This window comes from Oryctolagus cuniculus, chromosome X (assembly GCF_051225735.1).
Source record: "Oryctolagus cuniculus isolate XC-2025 breed Fujian yellow rabbit chromosome X, ASM5122573v1, whole genome shotgun sequence".
Taxonomy (NCBI): domain Eukaryota; kingdom Metazoa; phylum Chordata; class Mammalia; order Lagomorpha; family Leporidae; genus Oryctolagus; species Oryctolagus cuniculus.
Genome location: NC_142888.1, coordinates 81924891 through 81949868, shown reverse-complemented (window position 1 = coordinate 81949868; position 24978 = coordinate 81924891). Strand labels below are relative to the sequence as shown.

Sequence of the window (24978 nt, the reverse complement as noted above, 5' to 3'; positions counted from 1 at the left end):
AATTTCACCTTGCTGACAATTATAATCTAAAGAACCAATCACAGAAGGGTGAGGTGGTACATGTGATGAGCAGTCTTTCCAGTCGTGAAAGAGTTTGATACAACTGAACCAAGACCAAACAACTCCCCAAATGCCGATTTGAAATGAAGCAGCTGTTTTGAAGCTGTTAGAAAGCCGTTGACTATGGAGTATGTAGATTGACACAAGCTAACTTTGGAAATTGGAATCATTTTATTATTATGTTGATGACTTTTTGTGACTTGTCTACACATTACCTTTAAAGACATCAAATTCCCATTTTAAAAAATCACCTTAACATATGATAGATACTATTACGTTTATTAACTTTTAAAATTCCAAATGATCATAAACTTTAAAAAAATCATTTTATTGGTAGAATTTAGAATTGGATCCTAATTGCTGCAATATTACTAGTTTGTTGTGTGTTGGGTGGGGGGATCATGTTACTAAATTTTGTTATTGTGGTGGTTGAGGTTGAGTTTTGAGTGATTTTGTTGAACTGTCTAATTCAGTTGTCTTAAAAGATCTTATTACTTTGCATACTTGGACACTTACTTGGTGTGTTGCTTGGTGATTACCCTATGGCTAATGGGCCCATATAACCTTGCATACCTGATCATATACTTGGACCCTAAAGCTAAATTTAGGTTGGGAGGTGAGATTTTGGGTATTAAATTATTACAAGTCCTTACCCTTTATATTGCCATTTTTGTCCCAAATACTTCAGAACTCCCCTTTCCAGACCTCTAGACCTGTGACGGTCGCTTCAAGTCAATCAGAGGGAAAAATGGTATGAGTGATATAAATTATCATTTCTTATGATAAGATAAATGCTTGGCCTGTTATATCATGCTGCCATTCTCCTGGGCTACACTGGACAATCCCTAGCTTGATGTACATCTAGTTGTTATTGTATACATGGTCAGGCATTGATCTGTGCTCCTGCTTCTGATGCTCAGATTCCTAGGTTTCCATTAGCTGTCTAACTTTTGGGATTAGTGGCTTAATTTGGAGTAAAAAGATGGCTTTCAGATTATGTGCCTTTGTGGCATATGTTCAAATTTAAGCGTCAGATTTCATTGATGAGCTGGTTTGTCTCTACTTAGAAAAAAGAAATTATGTCAGCAGTGTAGTCACTTGGGTAAGTATAGCCGTCTGGAGAATCTTTTGTAATTGACAGCATTATTTCCTGCTGTCTAGTGATCACACAAGTATTTATTACAAAAGTTTAGAAGTGCCATGAGAATGTCTAATAATAGCAAGTAGTCCAATGATTGTGATAATGAACATGCCAGTGAAGTCTGCTTTAGTGGTTATGTGCAATGCATACCTGAATTTGTAACACTTAATAACTCCTTTGGCCATTACAGTATTAACCAAATGCTATTAATTGCACTTAGAATCAGAACTGGGATCATGCATGGGCTCCTGAGTTCAAATTTTTGGCTTAAGGCTTTAGCATCAAACTGCGTGATGAATGCATGTAAAAGTGTCGTTCCACTGTGCTTGGAGTAACTCCAAATGCCAGGAACCAAGGAAGTATATCCCAAATCAAACCAGCTGGGTAAAAGCATGTTTCTGTAGTGATTGAGGTATCTGTATTTAGACAAAGTTGTTACCTAATATTTGATCATATTTTGTGGGAAGTGGGACTTGGGAACTGCAGCATTGAGATGGAAATTATTCATGTATGGTTTGAAATGAAACGGTTTCCCTTTCCCTGAACTAAATGTCTGAGAAACCTAAGCACAGTCTGGCTGTGTGGGAATGTCCTTACCTAGTTTCCTCTACTCCAGCCATGACTTTAGCTACAAAGAACAGAAGAATCATGTCAGTGAGAACAAAAATTTACCATTGCCATATAGCCATCTTTTGAATTTTAGCCACATAGGCACTTCCAATGTGAAAACGAAATTGGTTAACCAGAATTGGGAACTGAAATTTGTAAGTTCATCACATGGCCATTGGCTACCTGTGATCACCCAGTTATAAAAACAACTTACAAATTATTGTTGAAGCTTTTCATGATGCCATCCTTCTTTCCTCCAAATTCACATTCCTGCCTTTTAGTAATGATAATCCTTGTTATTGTATATATATGGAGGAAGCATCTGGCCAAAGGTGGAATTATACATCCAAACTTTGGAACATTGTTGTTTTCTCTGTTCTCCTAAATCTGTTGTCCTGTAGCCTGTCCTGTCCCTGATTTAGTTAATGCCTCCCTATTTTCATAACCGCCCCACTTTAGAAGGGATTCCCCCTCCCCCCATTCAGACCCATTGGTTTCATTTCCTCCCACCTTCTAAGTTGTCCCACATTCTGTTTTAACTTTCTTTTCTTTCTTTATTTACGTCCATTACAGCCAGATCTCTATGGCTCACAGATGTGCCCAGGGAAGCTCCCAGAGGTGCGTCACAGGCCCAAAAGAAGCTTGCATCAAAGTGCTTCTTTGAGATGTCATAGCACTGCAGCAGCAGGTTCATGTGTGTGCAGTAGAGTTGTTGCTTGGCTTATCTCACTTTTTTGTTGTCATTCCCAAACTCTGGAGGCCCACGTCACACATTGTTTTGCCGAGACTTCATAGGACAAAGCCACAGAAATTGTGTTTGGACACACTTCAGGAATAGTGTGTCTGTTTCTTTCTCCAAGTTGCTCTTGGAGGTTGGATAATTATGAAACTGGGAGGTCTTTAGGCTGAACATGTAGGAAAGAATGTTGAATACTCAATGCAAAGCTAACCTCTCTGTGTAATTTTACACAATTCTCCTTGGTTAGATTTCCAAATACACCCTCCTCTGTGCTCTAAATGCTTCAGATTATTGCAAATTCTCACACGGTTTTGGCGTGGTTTTTATAGTCCCCAGGTTCTATATGGCCAATGAATAAAGTGGGGAGGAAGGAATAGAGGGAGGAGAAGGAGCGCATGGCCTGGAGAAAGCTGCAAGGAAAATACCCCATGCAGCATTAATGTTACTACTTAGCATCTCAGTGGTTATTGCTCCTCCACAACTTTATTCATATCTCCTCCCAATCCTCTTTTATTTACATTAAAGCTCTAGACCCAAAAATTACCAAGGGTGAGGCTTTCATTTTTCTTCTAAAAGTCATTCTAATTGCAACATGCCCAGAAGCAGCTTATTTTATTCCAATCATATAAAACTCATTGATCTGCACGATACTATGCTGTGCACAAATTTATAGAAGTCTTGCTATGTCTGCCCTGAGTCACCAGAAAAAATAAGCTAAGCTGTAAACATCATTTCATGGATGAGCAGAGTCAATATGGAGGTGATTTTCATGTGCTTTTTTTTTTCTATCACAGTCATACTCCCACCCACCCTTTTTAAGTTGAATCCTAGTTTTACCTATGTGTTTTAATTAGAGAAGAGAATGATTGCATTATTACGTTACTAACTTTAAATCTAGAATGTAACTTCAGTTTCCCAAGTGTAATCCTACAGGTAGCATGGGCTTCTTGGTGAAGAACTTTACTGGAAGGTGAAAATGTCGCTGCTGAATGTTCTGACCTGCCATTCTTTCCCTTTGGTTGTCCACAGGGAATTCCTGAGCAATGGGCACGATTACTCCAAACTTCCAACATAACAAAACTGGAACAGAAGAAGAACCCACAAGCTGTTCTAGATGTTCTCAAGTTCTATGATTCCAAAGAAACAGTCAATAACCAGAAATACATGAGCTTTACATCAGGAGGTAAGAAGAAGCCTATTGTATCAAAAGGTGAAGCAGTACAGTAATTTCAATCTTGGAGGTGCATGAATAGAACAAAACTTCTGTAGAACATTTAAAGTGAGTTCTAATTCCTTTTCCAAATGACTTCAGCATAAATAAACCAGAATATTGAGGTTGGAAGTTTTTAAAACCCAAATAAGGAAACTATTCAGTGAAGGAGTAGCTATTAACTTGCATCAACAATCAGAATTTTTATTTTGTGTATTTACTGACATAAAGCACTCAGTCACTTAGGATCAGACCCTGACCCTGTAATACACTCATTAATAAGAAGTATATGGATCAAACCATGGTCTCTTGAAATTTATTTTAACCTTTAGATCCATTGAGTTATACTATGATGACACAGTGGTTGTTAGATTATTTTGATCAGATCCCAAAATCAGATGAAAGAAAAGAGATAATGTCTTATTATTTACAGAGATTGAAATAGTCATGCCACCACCAAATCTTGACTTCATTTGCTAGGGTGTATACCTAGCTATTGTAAAGAGTCTTGATGTTTAAATTTGCACTACAAGCACCTGAAAAACATATATCATGTTGTACTTTTACATTTTAAGAAATATCATCTGGGTTATCCATCTAGAATAATTTATTTAGCATCTAAAGAAAGAAGGAAATACTGTCAATATTACCCTAGCTATAGAGCACCCACCTCTTGGCACTGGATTTAGTATAGGTCAAGCTTGAAGTTTCCTTTAGAACAGTGCCAGTATATAACATGGAAGGGGAAAAATTTGGCCATATGAAATGTCAAAGGTTAAATTTGAAGGCAAATAGACATTCATGTTTTAAGTGGGATTTTTTTATAATGAGGTTGCCTAACTGCCATCCTCCAATGTTGCAAACCTAAAAAAATTTCCATATGCAATCAAATGTCTAAGAGCACCAGATGCTGTTCTTATATTTATTTATATAATAAATATGTATTATATATAATAATATAACATTAATATAGCATAATGTATTATTAAATATATTTAATAATATTTAATACGAGGAAATCAAGAGCCATGCTTCAAGTTAGAAACATAGGCCACCAGAACTGAAAATGTATTTAAGAAATCATTTGAGTATAACCATTTATGTCCTTCAGATTCTCAAGTGCAAGTAGCCACTGCTGTTTAACATTTTGATTTTTGTGTACTGAATTCTTTAAATAACTTAAAAAGATGAAAGCCTGACAACTATGTTAGAACTGAACAATATCTGAATTTTTGCATTGTACTTTGCAGAGTGAAACTCACCATGTGCTTTCTTTTTTTAAAAAAACTTTTATTTAATAAATATAAATTTGAAAAGTACAACTTTTGGAATATAGCAGTTTCCCCCCCATAACCACCCTCCCACTTGCTAACCATCCTATATCCTACTCCCTCTCCTATCCCATTCTTCATTAAGATTCATTTTTAATTATTTTTATATACAGAAGGTCAACTTAGTATATACTAAGTAAATATTTCAACACACAAAGTATAAAGTACTGTTTGAATACTAGTTTTACCATTAATTCGCATAGTACAACACATTTAGGACAGAGATCCTACATGGGGAATAAGTGCACAGTGACTCTGAACATTCTACTGTTGAGACTGACTAATAGGATAGGGAGGTTGGAAGGAAGGAAGGAATGAACAGGAAGGAGGGAATGGGAGGGTAAATCCTGGTTGTAGGTATACAGAATCATATCAATCAGGAATAGGTGATTTTGACATTCCTCCATATAGACGACATTCACTGGGAACCTTCACTGAGATCTGTAAGATGACCTGGTGAGAGTATGTTGAGGATATAATGGTGTGAGTTATTTTAAGAAAAACTCTGACATTTATCACAATATACTAAATTGGAGGTTTTCCTTTTGGTCAAGGCATGCAGCATTTTTTATTTGTTTTCTTGCATCTTGTTTAGTATGGTCTCTAAATGATTATTTTTATGAAAGAAGGGTAATCTCTTTATTCTCATTTTCCAGATAAAAGTGCCCATGGATACATAGCAGCCCATCCTTCGGTAAGTGAAAAATTGAAAACTGTTTCTTATGATCAATGTTTCCTAAAATCTAAGAGAACATAATTACACAACTCCAGTTTTTGGATACAGAAGCCTATAAAAATAGTCTTTAAAGATATAATCTAGGTGTTAAAAATTTGCCTATTTAAGGGTATAGTTCAATGAGTTCTAATAAATTTATACACTTGTGCTGCTATTATAAAATCTTTCATACATAATTGCAATTAATTCAAATCACCCCTTACCCTAGCCACACGCAATCACTAATCTGCCTTTATCAATTTGCCTTTCTGGAAATTTCATGGAAATAAAGCAATATAGCATGTGACATTTTGGGACTGGCACTTTTTTCACTTAGAATCATTTTTTTAGGATTCATCCAAGTCATTGTGTTTGTCAATAGTTTGTTCCTTTTTATTGCTGAGTATTCCATAATATGACTGTGTCACTGTTTATGCACCCACTGAAGATTCACTAGACTATTTCCCTTTGAGACCATTGTAAGTAAAGCTACTATGAATATTCATATAGAAGACTTTATGTAGACAAATGTTTCTATTTCTCTTACATATAGAATTGTGAAAATAATATTAATGGCAATTTTTCCTAATTAGTTTACACATACAAGGTGCAGTATGGCTAATAATTTTGTATTCATGTAATCATTCCTGCAACTCAATTACCATTGTCTCCTGCCTTACAGATGAAGTATCTGAGGTTTAGAGAGTTAAAATAACTTGTTTAAGGTCAAAGCACTACACCTTTTAATGTCACCTGCACCAATAAACTGAGGTACAGGGAAAAAGGTGATTTGATATGAAGTCATGTAGAGAAGTGACTGGAAAATATGTAATCTATACTTAGAAGTACTGGAGTACCTGAAAGAATAACCATACACATTAGACAGAAAAATCATCTCAGAAAAGGCTTCCCTTTCTGTGGTTTTCATTTTGATATTTTGATAGAACTTGTTCCTGATTTGTTTTCCTCCATAGAGGTAAAATAACAAGCATTGGGGAAAGTCTCCAAACTGTTTATTCAGACAGTCATGGATGATCAAGGTGATCTTTCCTTTTTATTGAGGACAAATACTGGCTTGCTTGACATCATTCTGGGTGGCCAGTGTGATAATAGTAGATCATTAGTATCAAAGAATAATGTTCTGAATTAGTATAGCAGTTCCTAAAATACTTTTAAAAGTATAATTACCTTGTGGTCCAGCTATCCCATTTCTGGGTTTATACTCAGAAGTGAAAGCAGGATCTTAAAGAGATATTTGTACTCCTGTGTTTTTGGCAATGTTATTCACAAAGCCAAAAGGTGGAAGCCACTCATGTGTCCACCAACAGATATATATAGAGAAACACAATGCTGTATGCATGCAGTAGGATCTTATTCATCTATAAAAAGGAAGAAAATTCTAACACATGCCATAACATGGATGAACCTTGAGGACGTTGTGCTCAGTGAAATATGCCAATCATAAGAAGACAAATATTGCATGATTCTACCTGTATGTGATACCTCGAGGAGTCAAATTTATTCTATAGCTGGAAAGTAGAGTGGGTGCCAGGCACTACGAGTTGAGGAAGTTGGTTAGTGGATACAGAATTTCCATCTGAGAAGGTAAAAAAAGAGTCCTAGAGATGGATAGTAGTGATGGTTGCACAACAATATGGATGTTAACACTACTGAAATGTACACCTAAAAATGGCCAAGATGGTAAATTTTTATATTATGTATGTTTTGCATAATTACATAATTTTATTTTGCAATTTTCTATTTTAAAATTTAAAAAAAAGGATGAAGGCTCAGCATGTAAGTGTTTAAATCTTATTTCTCCACTGACTACCGTGTGATTTTGGAAAAGTATTTGAGCTTATCTGAGCCTTTCTTTCCTCAACTTTAAATAGAAATAATGACCATGCTCACTTCCTAGGACTTAGGTGAATATTAAATATGATCAGACATATAATGTTGTCATATAGTACCTAGCATATAATATGTATTGGTTAAATGTAAGCAACTATCACAATTATTTATAGCTGTCCAGAGAGAAAAACTCCTGCACACATGAGGCTTGTATGAGGTCATAGTACTTGTGCTTGCTCTGATTTCCCAAAACAGAACAGAATGTGGTTCTCCCATCTGACTGGTCATTTCCCCTTTTCCTTCTTCCTTGGCATGATGGCTTCCTGGGCCACAATGAAAACAGCACAAAAAGGGAGATAATAGGAAAGTGGGAAAGTTAAAAATGTCAACCTTCCATGATCCATATGTAATTTACCTCTTTTGAAATAATTCATATCATACTGCTGCAATCCCAGCAAAGAAATAGTTCTGATTTTTTCAGATCGGCCGATTATTTTAAATACCAGCCTGGTAAGTTGGTTTGTGTATTGGTTTTTGTTTTCTCTTAAGATATAAACTCTTTCTTTTGAGAATGTTTCTATTGGTTTTACTTATGGAATTAGAAGTAAATCTACATAATGACCAAAATATTCCATTTTAAATCAGAGAAAAATGATGTCACTGTTTGGAAATATAACAACTAGAAATGCGCTTATTTAACATACATTTGTCAAGTGCCTCCTTAGAAACTCTAGGAATTTTGGAGCTTAAATTGTTAGAGGAAAGTAAGTGTGAAAATAAGCAAGCACAATATGATATGAATAGTATTACATACCATAGCATATGTCCATTTTCTACATGAATTCGGAGAAAATAGATTGCCTTTAGCTGGAGAGGAAGGTTGAGAAGGGGAGGAGGAAGCAAGCACTGTCCACCAGGGCTTAAGCTCAGTGACCACTACCAAATATGTATTTGGCATATATTTATTGAAAGATATGTTAGAAAGTGCTTCATCTAAAAGGTTACATTTGATCTAGATCTTGAAGGTCAGATGAGATTTGGATTTGTGAAGATATGGAAGGGCATTCTAAGCAAAATGAAAAACATAAGAAAGGACATGTTGGTGAGCACAAGGGGATAAGAGGTATGGATTTGAATGAAGACTGAGGTACAAAGAAAGGGAATATTAGAAGTTAAGCCTTGAAAGTTAAGTTAGGGACAAATCATAGAGGCACTTAAATGGTATTCTAAGGAATTTGGCTTTTCTTGTGTGCAATGAGAAGTCCTTGAAGTATTTCAAAGCAGGAGAGTTCGATGATTAAAGCTTGTGCTCTGGGAAGAGCGATCTGATAGCAAACACACAGAAAGAATTAAGGACAGGAGGTGAGATTAGAGAAAGGAAGAACTGGTTTGGGGAATATTTCAGTCATGCAGGTAATGCTGGCCTGAAGTGAGATACTGGCAGTAGGACTGGAGATTAGGCTCAAATTCTGAAGATGTTTAGAAAGTAATTGAATGTTAGAAGAAAGGTTGAGATCAAAGGTAATTGCAGGCTTAAAATATGTGTTTGGATAAAATGGGGATGTTATCTTTCAGGAGCGGCAGATATTTGTGGGAATATACTGAGTTTTATATTGGGCAGTTTAAGTTTTAAGGGTCTGGTAGGAATTCCAGGTGGAGATAATTAGTTAAACTCCTTTTCTGAGGCTAGGCAGCTAACAATTGAATGAACTGAATTTCACTCTTAAGTTCAGTTTAAATCACTTCACTGGGATTTGGCTACTTAAGAGTGCAGAACTTCAACTTGTGTTTTCTTTATGGTTTTAGGGGGAGAGTACACTTTACACTGTGCATGCTTTTTTGTGGCACAATCACTCCCTATAGACCTGGCAATTCTACAGGGACTAATTTAATAGGACTGACTCCCATGTCATAGGCATTTTATGACATTTTGATTCTATACATTTTGGCATCCTTTAGTAGCCTGGGTGAGAATTAAAATAGAAGCCATGTTGTATTCTGTAAATGTTTCAAACTGATGGTTATGTGATTACTATTGGATTCAGCAGCACTTCCTATCATCATAAGACATCTATTTTTGGCTCACTTGTGGTAGCTTCTTTGATATTAGTGTATTAAATTCCAAATGCTCTTAAAAGACTTACTCTTCAATTTGAGGTTAATTTTTCAATTTTGTATTTAATTTTGTATTTATAGTTTACTGTTCGAGATGGAATTATGTATTTACAATCTTGAGGTAGTATTCCAAGTGGAAGACAACAACAATGATATGAATATGCCATGATTTGCACTAAAGAGACTGTGTGTGCTATTGAGATTGCTCCTTTTTGATTTGCAGTGCTGGTTTATTTTTTCCTTTTTTCTTTAGAGTGTATCAGAATTGACTGAGGAATCTGTTAAAATGCAGATTCCAGGGATCTACTCCTGGAGTATGTCTAGAATGGAACCCTGAAATCTGCCTTTTTTTGTAAACACCAAAAGTGACCCCCCTCAACCACATTTTTTGTTATCTAAAGTCTTCAAAGTGCTTACTTATAATTCCTTTGACCTGTAAAACTTTACTTCAAAAAGGAGAGTTGCCTAAGGTAGGTCCTCTAGCTGATACATTCTTTAGATCAGGGTTCATAGCTCAGAATCCAAGGATGGCTTCAGAAGATGTATGAACTGTTGAAATTATATGTGAAAGCACGAGTCTACATGTATTTCTCTGGGGAGGTAATCCAAACCCTTCAGAATTTTAAGAATTTAAGACCCAACTACCTCGTCCTCCTCAATAGGTGGCATAATAAGAGTATCAGAAATCTCTAATTTTGATTAAAATATTTTCTTTGAAGATTTATTTATTTGAAAGGCAGAATTCCAGAGAGGCAGGCAGAGAGAGAGAGAGAGAGAGAGAGAGAAAGAGAATCTTCCATCTGCTGGTTCATTCCCCAGATGGCTGCAATGGCTGGATCTGGGCCAATCTGAAGCCAGGAGCCAGGAGCCAAGAGCTTCCTCCAGGTCTCCCACACAGGTGCAGGCACGAAAACACTTGGGCCATCTTCTGTTGCTTTCCAAGAGAGCTGGATTGGAAGTGGAGCAGTTGGGACTAAAACTGGTGCCCATATGGGATGCTGGCACTGCAGGCAGCAGCTTTACAAATAAAAAGTGTAAAGACTATAGTCCAGCAGAAAAATAGGCATGGGCTATATACAATAATCAAAGGAAAAGATGTTCAACTTTACTCACATAAAATAAATTTTAAAGTAGTCACAAAATCCTTAAAACTATAGTAGTAAATAATTCCTTTCAGTTTGTTGGACAATATGTAAAATATGTAAAACAAAGTTTGCAGCAAAACTGATACAGTCAGGCATTTCTTTAAGTAAACTACTTTAGCTGTTTACAGTGTCTTCCAGGAACGAGTGTTTCCTAAAGTGAGAAGCTACATTATTTTTGCTTATTCTCAACATTGTTTAGCATGAGAACAGTTAAGTCCGTATGTTCCAATTACTGTTTAACCTAGGAAAAACAGTATGCTCAGTGTCAGTGTTTAGATAGGGATAGCAAAATATGTCTGTTCCCAGTATTTTTTTTAATACAAGAGTCAGGAAATTATGCTAATTTCAGTCCTTAGTATCAAGGACCAGTTGTGATCTATGTGTATTTCTGGAAAGTTAATGCTCTCTGCCCCAAGCATAATCCAAAGCATACTGTCCACTGAAGGCTACATATTCATTCAAGTCCTGGCTCTACTCCCAACTCTAGTTTCCTGCTAATGGGTACCCCACGAGGTAGCTCCACTCACAATTCCAGTTTCCTGATAATGGGCACGCACTCTGAGTGGCTCAAATGGTTGTGTCATTCACTGCCACCCCCAGGGGAGACCTGGATTGAGTTTCCAACTCCAGCCCAGCCCAGTCCAAGTTGTTACATGCATTTGGGAGGTGAACCAGTAGATGGAAGAGCTCTGTTTGTGTGGCTGTCTCTTTCTCTCCCTTTATTTGTCTGCCTCTCTCCCTGCCTCTCAGATAAAAATTATTTAAAAAATAAAATCCTCAGTGAATTTTTAGTCACACACTGAGATCCTTTGATATAATAGTCTATTAATAGGCTCCCTATAACTTCTTAAGAACTTTGTCCTCATGGAGTGAAAATTCCTGATAAGAATACCTTGGGCCAGTATACCTAATAGGATACAAAAGCAAATAAATAAATCACAAGAAGCAAAAAAAAAGGTGAAAACCAACTGTAGTAGTACTGTCCAACAGAAATATAATATAAATCACATATATAATTTTTAGTTTTTAGTAGCCTCATTAAAGTGTAAAATGAAATAAATTAAAACAATTTTAATAACATACTTAACCCTACATATTCAAAATATCATTTTAATATATAATCAACATAAAAAGCACTAATGAGATATTTTATAATTTTTTCATATTAAGCATATAGTATTTCAGGGTGGGTGTTTGGTACATTGGTTAAACTGCCACTTGGAACACTGCATCTCATGTCAGAATGGCTGGGTTGGAGTCTTGGCTCTGCTCTCCATTCCAGCTTCCTGCTAATTCAGACCACGGGAGGCAGCAAGCGATGGGTCTCAAGTCGTTGGCTCCTGACACCCACATGGGAGATCTGGATTAAGTTCTAGGCTCCTGGCTTCAACCTGGACAGCCCCGGCTGTTACAGGCATTTAGGAAATGAACCAGAAGATAAGATCTCTCTGTCTCTGTCTCTGTCTCTGTCTCTCTCTCTCTCTCTGTGTGTGTGTGTATGTGTATGTCTTTGTGTGTGCTTCTCTCAGCCTTGCAAATGCATTACATAAATAATCTCTTTGAAAAGGATGCAACACCTGGGATGTACTTTACATTTACAATCCATCTCAATTCAGACTAGCCACATTTTAAGCATTCAGTCATCTCATCTGACTACTTCGCTACCATCTTGGACAGTGCAGACCTATACTGCAGTGAGTAATTGTTGAAGTTGAACATACATCGGAATCACCCAGGAAGACTGTTATTTATTACACAGATTGCTGAACCCTTCTTCCAGAGTTTCTGCGTCTTAGATCTGAATGGAGCCTGGGAATTTGCATTTCTAACAAATTCCTTCATGATGTTGATCTGTGGACCACACTTTGAGAATTGTTGAGAGTCATGGCCATAGTTCTTCCAAATCCAACTTTGGAACTATTTTTACCCCTGTATTAATATGAATGATTAAGAAGTGTCACTAGGTTAGGTGGTCCTTGTATTTGTTGTTGTTGGTGGTGTTGTCACACTTTATAAAACATTGCAAATCATGATTTACCTATTAGATAATACCGAGCAATTATTTATGTAGCTGAGTATTCCTTAGATCTTTAAGTCTATTGCTCTTGAATGCTCCTTTCCAGGAGGCTGAGTAAGGGAAAATATTTATAGATTTGCCTATTCTCAGTGAGTATTTGCAGAGCTATATTAATACAACATGCAAGTGCATGCTGTATTCATTAGGCAGAAAGTAGCTCTTTTCAAATTGACAATCAATCAATAAATTGACAGTCTGCCCAGTATAGATCCAAGGCCTTGACAGCAATTAATTTGATTTTTAATACATTCACTGATTAAAAAAACCTGAGCTTTAAAATATTCAGTCAGTAGTTCACTGATTTGGAGCACAGCAAAAACTAAAAAGAATGCATTAGATTTCATAGTCCTTTATATCATGACCTGCATTTATCTCTGAACGTGAGGTCCTGGTTTTGTTAATTTGCAAAAACATTGCCTCTTATCCCTCCCTACATGCTTAAATATTTCATTTTCTTTGTCTTATTCCTGAATAAAAACAATGGGGAGTTAATAAGTGATCTTTAAACTTTATTTCTGTCCTAAGAGTACAAAAACAGCTTCAGAGCCTCCTTTGGCTCCTCCTGTGTCTGAAGAAGAAGATGAAGAGGAGGAAGAAGAAGAAGACGACAATGAGCCTCCACCCGTTATTGCACCAAGACCAGAGCATACAAAATCAGTAAGTTGCAAGTGACTATTTCCAAATGATTCAAAAGGTGTGCTTTGGAAGGGTCATAGAGTTAGAATGTAGTTAATTAACAAGTACTTACTGGGCATCTCGCAGGTTCCCAGAAACAGAGTATAAGATACAATCCAGTGTTTGAGGTTGCTGTTTGAAGGTATCAGTTTAGCACATAAAAATTAGAGAACAATACCAAAAAATACATAAATAACTGCTAAATCTTAAAACTATAACATAAATTAAGATGGGTTAGGAAATCCATGTGAAGCAGGTAGGAAGAATTTCATAAGTACAGGCATCAAGATCAGAATTCACAGGCTGTGTATAGGCACCTCAAAAGACTAGCTCCTAAGGTCTTTCAAGGGCAGTATGCTTAAAGCTGCTTACAGTATATAAAAAATAGAAAACCACTTGTTTCTATTCATTGGTATGACAGTGCCTTGACTCCATACGCTTTCTTTGGCCACTGTTTTAATCATATATCTTTCTGGTCTCTTCTTGTAGATCTATACTCGTTCTGTGGTTGAATCCATTGCTTCACCGGCAGCACCAAACAAAGAGGTCACACCACCTTCCGCTGAGAATGCCAATTCCAGCACTTTGTACAGGAACACAGATCGGCAAAGGAAAAAATCCAAGATGACTGATGAGGAGATCCTAGAGAAGCTAAGTGAGTTTTTACCATCATTACATTCTTCATGGAGGGTTTCATCTAAATCATTTAGAATGAGTATTGATCCTTTAGAAGTTTTAATCTACTTGTCTGAAAACCAGATGCCCTGAAATCATGAGATGGAAAGTTTGGGATTTTTCTATATATGCAGGCTTGCTTCTTCCTCCCTCACACACCTAATTTGATGGAAATTAAACATATTCACTTGAAAAAGTCAGTTAAGGTGAAAATTGGCAAACTCGGTTAACTAGTAAGTTTTATTTTGGGATTGTGTCTTCAAAAGTGATAAAATAGCCTGATGAAATATATTAAACCCATACACTAAAGGTTCTCAGCTGATCAGTTGTGAAAGACAAGTCAACCATAAAGCCAGACACAATCAATCAAGACTTGCAGCCCCAAATAATGTAGTGCTTTCCCTTAATTTTGGAGCATTTCTGTATGAGGAGGGAGGTGGAAGCAGCAAATACTAGCAACCTCCTTCCACAGTGTCTTCTAAGCATATAGGCATGCATACCTGTGTCCTTTGTGAACATTTACTTGTTACACTAGTTGGTTTTTTAAAGGTTTGTTTATTTATTTTTAAAGGTACAGTTACAGAAAGGGGGACAGAAGAGAGAGAGAGAGGAAGAGGAAGAGGGAGAGGGAGAGGGAGAGGGAGAGGGAGAGGGAGAGGGAGAGGGAGAGGGAGAGGGAGAGGGAGAGAGAGACCTTACATATACTGGTTCACTCCTCAAGTGGCTGCAAACAGCCAGGGCTGAGCTAGGCCAAAGCCAGGAGCCAGGAACCTCATCTGGGTCTCCTACATGGCTGGCAGGGGCCCAAACACATGGATCATCTTCCACTGCTTTTTTCAGACCATTAGTAGAGAGCTGCATCAGAAGAAGTGGAGCAGCTGGGACAGGAACCAGCACCTATATGTGATGCCAGCATTGGTGTCAAAAGCAGCAGCACAACTCTGGCCCCACCCTAGTTTTAGAAAACATTTGCCTCCTATTTAATTTTATGTGTCAAAAAGACAAGTCATAGTTTCTCCAAGGAAGATTCAAAAGTTTGTAATGCATATTCATTAAACTCATACTACAGAAACATCTAACAAATGGCTAGATATCACTGCTCAGTGCCCCTAGTTTGACTCTTACACATGCTTCAAAACTCTCAAAAGTTGCCTCCTCAGGAAAGCCTGTATTGTTACTACCATTCTTCTTCTTTATTGTCTTTATCATAGCATGATATCATGATATCATGATATCATGCTATGATAGCATATCACACCATGCTAGTCTGTCTCATTCACTAGACTGACCTTCTCAAGGGACGGGAATTTGTATTTTTTGCCCTAGATGTTGGCCTCCAAGTAAGTTCCTGCTATAAAAGGCACGCAGCAAATGCCTGTTGTGTGAATAAATGAGAAACTGAGCAAACAAATCCATCCTTATTGAACTCCTACTAGTCTATTGTATGCAAGAGACTTTGGAGAATACAGCAGAAAGATAATTCTCTGACATCAAGAAACTTGCAGTTTTGTTTGGAAAGTGAAACTTAATAGTGTGATGCACTTAAAGAATAGAAAAGAGCCTCTGTCATTCCATGCAAATTTTTCATCCAAAAGACCTCAGGAAAGGAAAGGAGCAATTCCAGTTGTAGGCCACAAGGAGGCACTGCAAAGGTAGGGGTAGGCCATTTTGCTCTCCAAGGGACACTTGGCAATATCTGGAGTTTTTATTGTCATCATTCAGAGTGCTACTGGCATCTAGTGGATAAAGGCTGGAGGTGCTTCTAAACATTCTACAATGCACAGGGCAGCTCCCCTCACTTATTATTAAGCCCAAAATGTCAGCAGTGCTAAGGTTAATACATGTTGATGAAGTCAAAGGTTGGAGTTGCAACTGTCAGTGAGCACTCAGAACTAGAATTGCTGGACTTTAGCAAACGTGATTAAATATTTCTCTAATGCCAACTACTTGCTGCAATGATAATGGTAATAATTTTTATTTTTTGAGTATCTTCTGGGTTGACTACTTCACATACATTACCAGGGTTAATTTTCACAGTGATCTCTTATGTGGTATACGTTGATGTTCTCATTTTACAGATCACTGGAAGCAAGCTTTCGAAAGCTCGCTTTTTATCAGGGCACCAAACTCATGAGTGAGAGAGCCAGAATTTGAACTTAGATCTGTTTGCTTTCAAGGCTGACACTTTTTGCATTACCTGGTTTACTTCTGCATACCCTCAATTTTCTGTGCAAAAGGAAAGGAACAAATAAAAGAATTGCCTGATAATTTTAGTTCAACTATTCTGACAGCCACCTCAGTCTCTTCCTTTTGTGCCCATAAATATGACCTATGTGTTTATTAATGACTGTTATTTGCTATCTGTAAGTTAGCTGACAGGAAAACAGACATTATTTTCTGAGGCCACAATCTTGTTTTGCTTGCAGACCGTCATGGTGCTGGAGCAGTGGCCTTTATATGTGTTGTTTATGAGCACCATGATGAAGAGGGGAAAACTAACTGGGATTATATTTTTAATCAAGAATTAACTGATCATTTTCTCTATTGGACTTTATGCTTTGACCTAAAGAGAATCATTTCCCCATCTAGACAGTGAACCACCAGTGCTGCCAACCTTACCTGGGAGTTGTGGACCTCGCCAGGTAGAACCTGCAGAGGAATGACAAAGGGCTCCTCATAAAGCAGATCCAGGCTAAACTATACCCCACGTACAGTTGTGAAGTGGAGCTTTCCTGCTCCTGCTCCTGCTCCACTGCCATCCCCTCTCTCCTCTCTCTGCCACTCGTAGGCTGAGTAACCTTAGACAAGTCTTTCAACCCATCTGAGTCTTGCTTTCTTATCTGTCAAATGGGGATAAGAATCATAACTAGTTTTGGATTTTGCCTATAGGATAGATTTTAGGGAGTTCAACCTATGGATATGAGGACAGATATTGGATCACCCAAATTCAAATCACTGACCCATGGCTACTGTGTTATTTTGGGTCAGTTATTTCTGAGCCTCCATTTTCTCATCTAAAAAGTGGGGATAATAATAAAAGCAGTCTCATACCATTATGATTCTTAAAAGAAAGTAATGTATGCAAAAACTTAGCAACAGTACCTCACACATAGTAGGTGCTCAGTAAATGGCAGTTATTATTTTATTACATGAGTACAAAGCCTTGATATGATAATATGGTGGGACAAGCTTTGAAGTGAGTCATAACTAAATGAGTCGTGGGCACAGACTAGCTATGTATCCTTGGTAAGTTACTTAACCTCTCTGAACTTAGTTTCTTCATCTGAAAAGTAGTGATACTTGATAATAATTGTACCTATATAATAGGGGCTAGTGAAGACTAAATTAGTTAAAATATAAAAGACATTATAAAACAGTGGTATAAAATTGTTATTATGCTATTTTTACCAACTGAAAGTGACAAAGATTTTCAGTATAAAAAATAAGAGAATAAGGTCTTAACTTTGGAACACAATGTTTGAAACCAGGAATAATTCCAGATATATGGTCTCTGAACTGAAGTCATTGAGGACCTTGAAATCAAGGACTCCATCAAAGTGTGAGGAAATAGGAGAGGAGCCTGTGCTGAGAGGCAAAAGAAAGGAAGAAGGGAGGCATGGTGGTAGAGGGAAGGCCAGCAACTCATATGGGAGTGGACCCCACAAGCATGAAGAAGAGGAAATGCAGCCCCTCCTAAATCATCCTTACCTCCAGCTTCAGGGATCCGATTACTAGGAGGGGGCAACCGAAACCACAGAGCCGCCAGGCTATTCATCTTCCAAGCAGATACCGATTGAGGGGCCCTGACCAAGGGATCATTAATGGCTGAAATGAACAGATCATCTTTCAGTTTTACACAGACAGATAGCCTGGGTCTGGCTTGTTCATTGTGGTCTGTCTGGGTCTATTGGAAAGTAAAGAAACCCCTGCATTTCCCTGAACATTTTCAAAAGGCGCTGTCAGCAAAATTGTGCAATGCAGGAAATTTGTCTTTGGCTTCCCTCCTCTGGGCCCCACGATCACCTACTCTTGGCTCTCTCCACCACCCAACGTTCCCTACTCAGCGCTCTTTCTCCTGATTGACTCTCAGATAGAACTAACACTGATTTAGAGAAGGAGTCCCCCCACCTCAGGAATCAGAACCTTCATTATGCTAAGGGAAATAATCTTTTTGTGGTGGCAGTTGAGCTTCATTTTATAAATTGGCGAGACTATTGATTGACTTTTCTGCCACTGAAACCACCATAGGAATCCTGTTTTCAACTACTAGTATTTAGTGATTTCTTAAAATCGTGTAATTAAAAATGAAAGGTTTGTTTCTCATTTAGGGAATTGCTCTGGTAGGAAGTCATTCTGGGTTGCTTTCATATTATCTTTTCTCCTTTTCACTTTGACTCGTTAATTTTTTCCTCACGTTTTCCTGTTTTGCATCAAAATAATTTTTTCTCCTCCACATAATTTAAGAAAGCAAATTATAAAGGTTCTGATGAAGGAGATGCCTTTAAAAGCTTGTCTTGTGGCTGAGGATTGTAAGCAAGGTCTTGTGTACACTTGCTTTGCATCAGTAGATGGCAGCACATGCTCTTCTGTGAAGGATAGTGGGTGTGGGGACGCCATTTTATTTGAATAGCAGTTCAATTCAGAAGCATAATCTCATCAAAATGGTTGTCTTTTGGTAATCCTTGTGAAAAGATTTATTTCCAGTATTTTTTTCTTTTAACTCTGCATACCATGGAAATAAACTTGAATAATTTACTGCCATAAAGCCTCATTAACTGAACCCAGCCAATTGGAATTGGCCATAATTCAGAAAGTGGCTTGGGCTGAAGCTTATTTGCTTTTTCTCAGTCTTTGGAAAAGTGTTTGCTCAGCAACTAAGGGTAAAACTCTCTTGGAAGATTGTAAACTGCTGAATAAAATGATGGTTTCAAGTGATTTTTTAATTTATATTTTATTTTATTTAATGAACATAAATTTCCAAAGTAAAGCTTATGGATTACAATAGCTCCCCCCCATAACTTCCCTCCTACCCACAACACTCCCCTCTCCCACTCCCTCTCCCCTTCCATTCACATCAAGATTCATTTTCAATTATCTTTATATACAGAAGATCAATTTAGCATATATTAAGTAAAGATTTCATCAGTTTGCACCCACACAGAAACACAAAGTGTAAAATACTATTTGAGTACTAGTTATAGCATTAATTAAACACCTAAGAGTAATTGTGTATTAATTACAGAGTTCAACCAATAGTTTTAAGTAGAACATAAAAAATACTAAAAGGGTAAAGTATTAAGTTCTTTTTTTTTCTGTTTCTTTTTTGTTTGTTTGTTATATAGTTTTTTTATTTAATAAATGTGAATTTACAAAGTGCAACTTTTGTATTGTTGTGGCTTCCCCCCTGCCAACCTCCCTCCCTCCCGTGGCCCTCCCCTCTCCCACTCCCTCTCCCATCCTGCCCTTCATCGATTTTCATTTTCAATTACCTTCATATACTGAAGATCAACTGAATAAAATGATAGTTTCAAGTGATTTTAAAATCATCATTTCACTAAAAAAAACAGACCTTTACCCATTAATAACTAATATGGATAAGACTGGCTCTCAGCTTTGTGGAAATCTGTTACATGATTTGAAAAATAAAATAACAACTCAGCAATTGCTAAATTGATGGCATTCTATAGATATAGCTCAAGTAAAATACATTCTGCAACCCCTGTCTTAAACTCTGGGACATTTAGAAAAAAAGTGCCTAATTTTATTTGTATCTAATTCAACAATTATTGAGTACCTGATATATTCCATATGCAGCATTCTGTGAGGAGGCACTGAGGGTATGAAGATGAATAAGCTGTGACTCTTGTCCTTAACACACAATCAAAAAGGGAGTCTCAAAAAGATAGATATTTGATACATTAAGTACAGAGAAAGAGAACAAGTGCTAAAGCAAAAGAGAGAAAAAGAGAGAATTCAGCAGTAGCACAGAGAAGGGACTTTGTTAACTGTATTCAAAGAAGTCAGGAAAGTCTTTCTAGAAGAGACATCATCTAAGCTGAGTTTTTAAACACAAACAGAAATGATGTGCCATGAAGAAAATATGAGATGGACCTGTCAGGCAGAGGATGGCATGTAAAGAAGACCTAAAGCCGGTGCCGTGGCTCAATAGGCTAATCCTCCACCCGGCACACCGGGTTCTAGTCCCGGTTGGGGCGCCGGATTCTGTCCCCGTTGCCCCTCTTCCAGGCCAGCTCTCTGCTATGGCCCGGGAGTGCAGTGGAGGATGGCCCAAGTCCTTGGGCCCTGCACCCGCATGGGAGACCAGGAGAAGCACCTGGCTCCTGCCTTCGGATCAGTGCAATGCACCGGCCGCAGCGCGCCGGCCGCGGTGGCCATTGGAGGGTGAACCAACGGCAAAAGGAAGACCTTTCTCTCTGTCTCTCTGTCTCTGTCTCTCTCTCTCTCTCTCTCACTGTCCACTCTGCCTGTCAAAAATAAATAAATAAATAAATAAAAAAGAAGACCTAAAGACATATATCTGGGACCTCCAGTATATTTAAGGTTACTTTAATAAAGAGTCAGTGATGAAGGGTGACACTGAATTTGTAGGAGAGGAAGTTGAATGTTAAGTTTGAGCTGAACATATACTGCAATTAATTTGTTATGGTCAGAACATAAGGTTCTAGTACTAAAATGGTGAGACATGAGATGGAAAAAGAAACAGAAGCCAGATCATCAGGAACCTTGTACTCCATACTGTGGAGTTTGGGCTTTCTCCTGTAGGTATTAGGGAATCTTGAACCAGAGAATCACATAATCAACCCTACACTTCGAGTGTCCTGATAGTGATGTGGAGCCTGGACTAGAGTGAGCAGAGTCTAGGGAATCAAGTTAGGAAGCAGGTGCAACAGCCAAGGCAAAAGATGATGAAGGCTCAGCTAAAGAAGCGATAATGAAGGAAGACAGATCCTAATGATGTCTAATACATAAACACAGGCCCGGGGCTCAGTGGACAACTGCATGTGGGCAATGATGGTAAGGAACACATCAAAGATGACTCCCAGATTTCTGAATCAAGCTATGAGAAGATAAATTGGTGATACCATTGACCAAGATTAGCAATACAAAGGAAAAATATTGTAACAACTCATATATTAGCTAAGTATTGGTTAATATAGCTCAAACATGAACTTGTATCACAAAAAACCCACAAAAAACAAAATGTAAAATGCCAATAACCTGATGGAATAATCCAGGAGCAAAATATTTAGCTGATTTTTTCACAGTATACTATATAATATCAAGGTTGGAATTATATTGTCCACTAGCGCAGAAAGTAGTTCATTGTCTAAATTAGCATGATATACTGTCTATACCAGCCAGTTGGATACCTTAATACATATTTTCTCATTCTCATTTAGTCAAAAAAAACATTACTTCAGTGACAACCACTGTCTAGGAACAGAAGTTATAAGAATAAAAAGACAAAGCTCTTGCCCTTACAAAGTTTGTAATTCTCATTAGCAGCATCAGAGCAGACTTCACAAAGGAAGGCAATTTGAGATCAAATTGTTATGTTTAAAATATTCTCATGTTTAAATGAAGCATAATAATTCATGTGTTAGATAGGGCAGGAAAAGAATTATATGCAAAGACCTAAGTGATTGAAAAGTAAAATACTGAAAAGTGATAGGATCACTAAGATCCAGCATAGGAAGGAAGTGAGGGAGCGGGAGAGAGAGAGAGAGACAGAGACAGAGAGACAGAGAGAAAGGAGAAGAATATGAAATTACACTGGTTAGGTAGTAGCCAAATGGTGCTGTATGGTAAACGGTCTTGTATGCCCTGGTTAGTATGTGGGCTTGATCCTATAGTGAGGAGGAACTTCTGAGAGATTATGAATGGTAGAATAAAATCATTCTGAAGTAGGGTATTGGTGCATTACACTTTGTCCAGGACAGTCTCAGCAGAAAAAATTACGTGGTCATCATATGCAAAATACATTTTGGAAAAGAAATTGAGAAGGAAACCTAAAGAAATCCATAGAAGGCAGTCTCTTAAGCAGGTTCTGACGGACACGATTGTTTGAATAATAGATATTGAAGCCTGAACAATGGCAGTGGCCATGGGCATGCAGAGAAGGGGATGTATAAAAGCAACAATTAGGTGGTAGAATTTCAAGATCTTCTGTTGATTAGTTCCTGCATATAATTCTTTTCTTACCATCTACATTTCTTTGGCCATGTTTCACTAAGATATAACTCAAAAGTATACTGATATTTGTTTCCAAAGAAGAAAAAAGGGCCAAAGGCATACAAACAAATGATGCTTCAAAGTAGTCCTCTTGAGTGGCTGCACTCTTTTTCCCCTGATGATGCTGGTGCTCAGAATTTTTCTGGACCTGTTTGATCACTGCATTGAAGAATCACTGTCCTTTCTATGGGATTTACTGTGAGCAATAGCAAGTATTCATATTCTGAGTGCTTTGCTGAATAGCAAAACAAATATTTGTTTCAGAACCAAACATGAAAAATTAGTGGTTTCATGTACCTTATAACTTCCTGAGAATTGTCTTGACAAATCTATAGAAACAGAAAGTAGATTGGTAGCTGCCTATGGATGGTTTGGGAAGCTGAAGAAGTATAAAATAACTGCTAATAGGGATAAGGCTTCTTTTTTTGAAATGATGACAATGTTCTAAAATGAGATCATGATGATGTTTGCACAATAGGTAAATATATTAAAAACCATTACATTGTACACTGTAACTGGGTGAACTTTATGGTTTGCAAATCATATCTCAGTTAAGTTATTCAAATGTTTGGAGCACTAGTGGGGTCCTTGGTTCAGGGATATGCATTTTTAATAATCGTGAGTTTCATTAGTTTACTGTCAAACTTTGTTCTCCTTCAGTCCATTCTCTATTTCCCATTGCCTTTAGCACAGAATGAGATGCATAGTAATAACTCAGTAGATGCTGGTCCAGTGGAATTAAATATATCATAATGCTCAACTTCACAGCTCTTTGGAGAAGAGAATGATTTTATTAGTGTGCAAAAGTTCTTAAATTTGTTTTTTTTTTTGCTTTTTATTTTTAAATAGCTTAGGTGTTTTATCTCCTAATCTATAATATAATTTTATGAGAAATTTTATAAGTTGAGTTGTGATCATTTTTATTTCACAAATATCAATTTTGGATATAAGAAGAATGGGTTATTATTCTATTAATTAATATGTCACTCTTATTTTACCAAATTAAAGTATCATTTTCATATAAATTATAGAAATAATGTGGGAGTATTAGTATAATTTTGTATTTGTCATTAACACTAGCATCTTAATTTTCATTATTAAATAAAGGAAAATCAGTCATCAATTTCAATCTCTTTCCGTTTTCCTCTTTCTCAATCCCCGCCCATCCCTCTCTTAGGAAGCATTGTGAGTGTTGGAGATCCAAAGAAAAAATACACAAGATTTGAAAAAATTGGTCAAGGGTAAGTGATTGATTATTGTTTGAAGTATCAAAAAATGAGCACCAGAAACACACTTAAAATTCAATAACAGCTTGGATTTCTGGTAAATTATGCCTCTCATTTCCTGGATTATATTTGTGTTTTGCCTTCTCAATGTTGGCCTTTCCAGCTGGCATGCTGACTATTAATTAACCTAGGAACACATCCTGCTAGAATATTCGCTATTGTTGGGCTGACAGTGAATTTTGTAAGGACATTTTGATCCTGTATAGTTTGATTCAATCTGATTCCTCTAGAAAAGTAGTGGGGTCATAAAACTACTAGCTTGTATGAAAATCTCCTTTATACCTCTTCCTTCTACATCTACGTGGATGATATAGTTAAGATTTTTTTTTTCATTATCAAACAGGAAAGTAACAGAGTAAGGGTGGGGGAAATCTTTACTGAATAATCCAGAGGTGGGTGGGCAGAGTTGACAGGGTATGAAGAAAACAGATCAGTAATCCCCAAGTGAGACAGGGTGGATCATTTCACTAAGTATACATGTTAAAGATTTCTAGTCTCCGTTGCCAGAGATCTGATTTGAAAGTCTAGAGTTGGGTCCAGGAATTTAAACTTTGTAAATTTCCTTAAATAATACTGATCATCAGCTAGACATGGCATTAGATCATTCACTAGAGCTAAAGGTGAGAGTCACCAGTTCTGCAAGCCAGCTGTAATCAGGCATACCTCTCTGGCCTCAATACGAAACTAAGGGTGTGAGCAGGTGACAGTATTTGAAACTGAGAAACTTTCTTTAAAGAAATTGATTGTTATTAAGGGGTGTCTTTACACTTGATCTTAGCCAAAAGGCCAAGAAGCGATAAGGGGTATCTTTAAATGGAAAAGGAGACATAGAGTTGGGTATACCAGTTACTGTATGCTGGCAACCAGGATGGCACCCCAAATGTCTCCTGGCTGAGGCAAGGCACTGGGAAGAGAGGAATAAGCTAATATGCCTACAAAACTGTGTTTGCTCATCAGCCATTAAAGACCAGTTATTTTAGATAGGGATTGTAGGATTTCTTTAAGCACTTCTCTGCTTTTTCTGGAATTCTTAAATGTAGGAAATTATGTATCATAGAGGAGCTTCACTGTTTTTAATGATTTTTATATTTTATTT

The 24978-nt window shown here is 37.2% G+C and overlaps 1 protein-coding gene across 14 annotated transcripts in view; it reads left to right on the top strand.

Annotated features, from left to right (window-relative positions):
- Window positions 1-24978, top strand: part of PAK3 (p21 (RAC1) activated kinase 3) — a 278956-nt gene that overhangs the window by 205483 nt on the left and 48495 nt on the right. For 8 of the 14 annotated variants that reach the window (XM_089324112.1, XM_089324114.1, XM_089324111.1 and 5 more), the window contains 6 exons: window positions 2384-2428; window positions 3579-3732; window positions 5747-5784; window positions 13519-13650; window positions 14158-14323; window positions 23774-23837. In XM_089324112.1, the coding sequence (XP_089180238.1) occupies window positions 2384-2428; window positions 3579-3732; window positions 5747-5784; window positions 13519-13650; window positions 14158-14323; window positions 23774-23837 (599 nt within the window). The remainder of the gene's footprint in view (window positions 1-2383; window positions 2429-3578; window positions 3733-5746; window positions 5785-13518; window positions 13651-14157; window positions 14324-23773; window positions 23838-24978) is intronic. The other 6 variants (XM_089324121.1, XM_070067235.2, XM_089324119.1 and 3 more) reach the window with 1 other exon arrangement.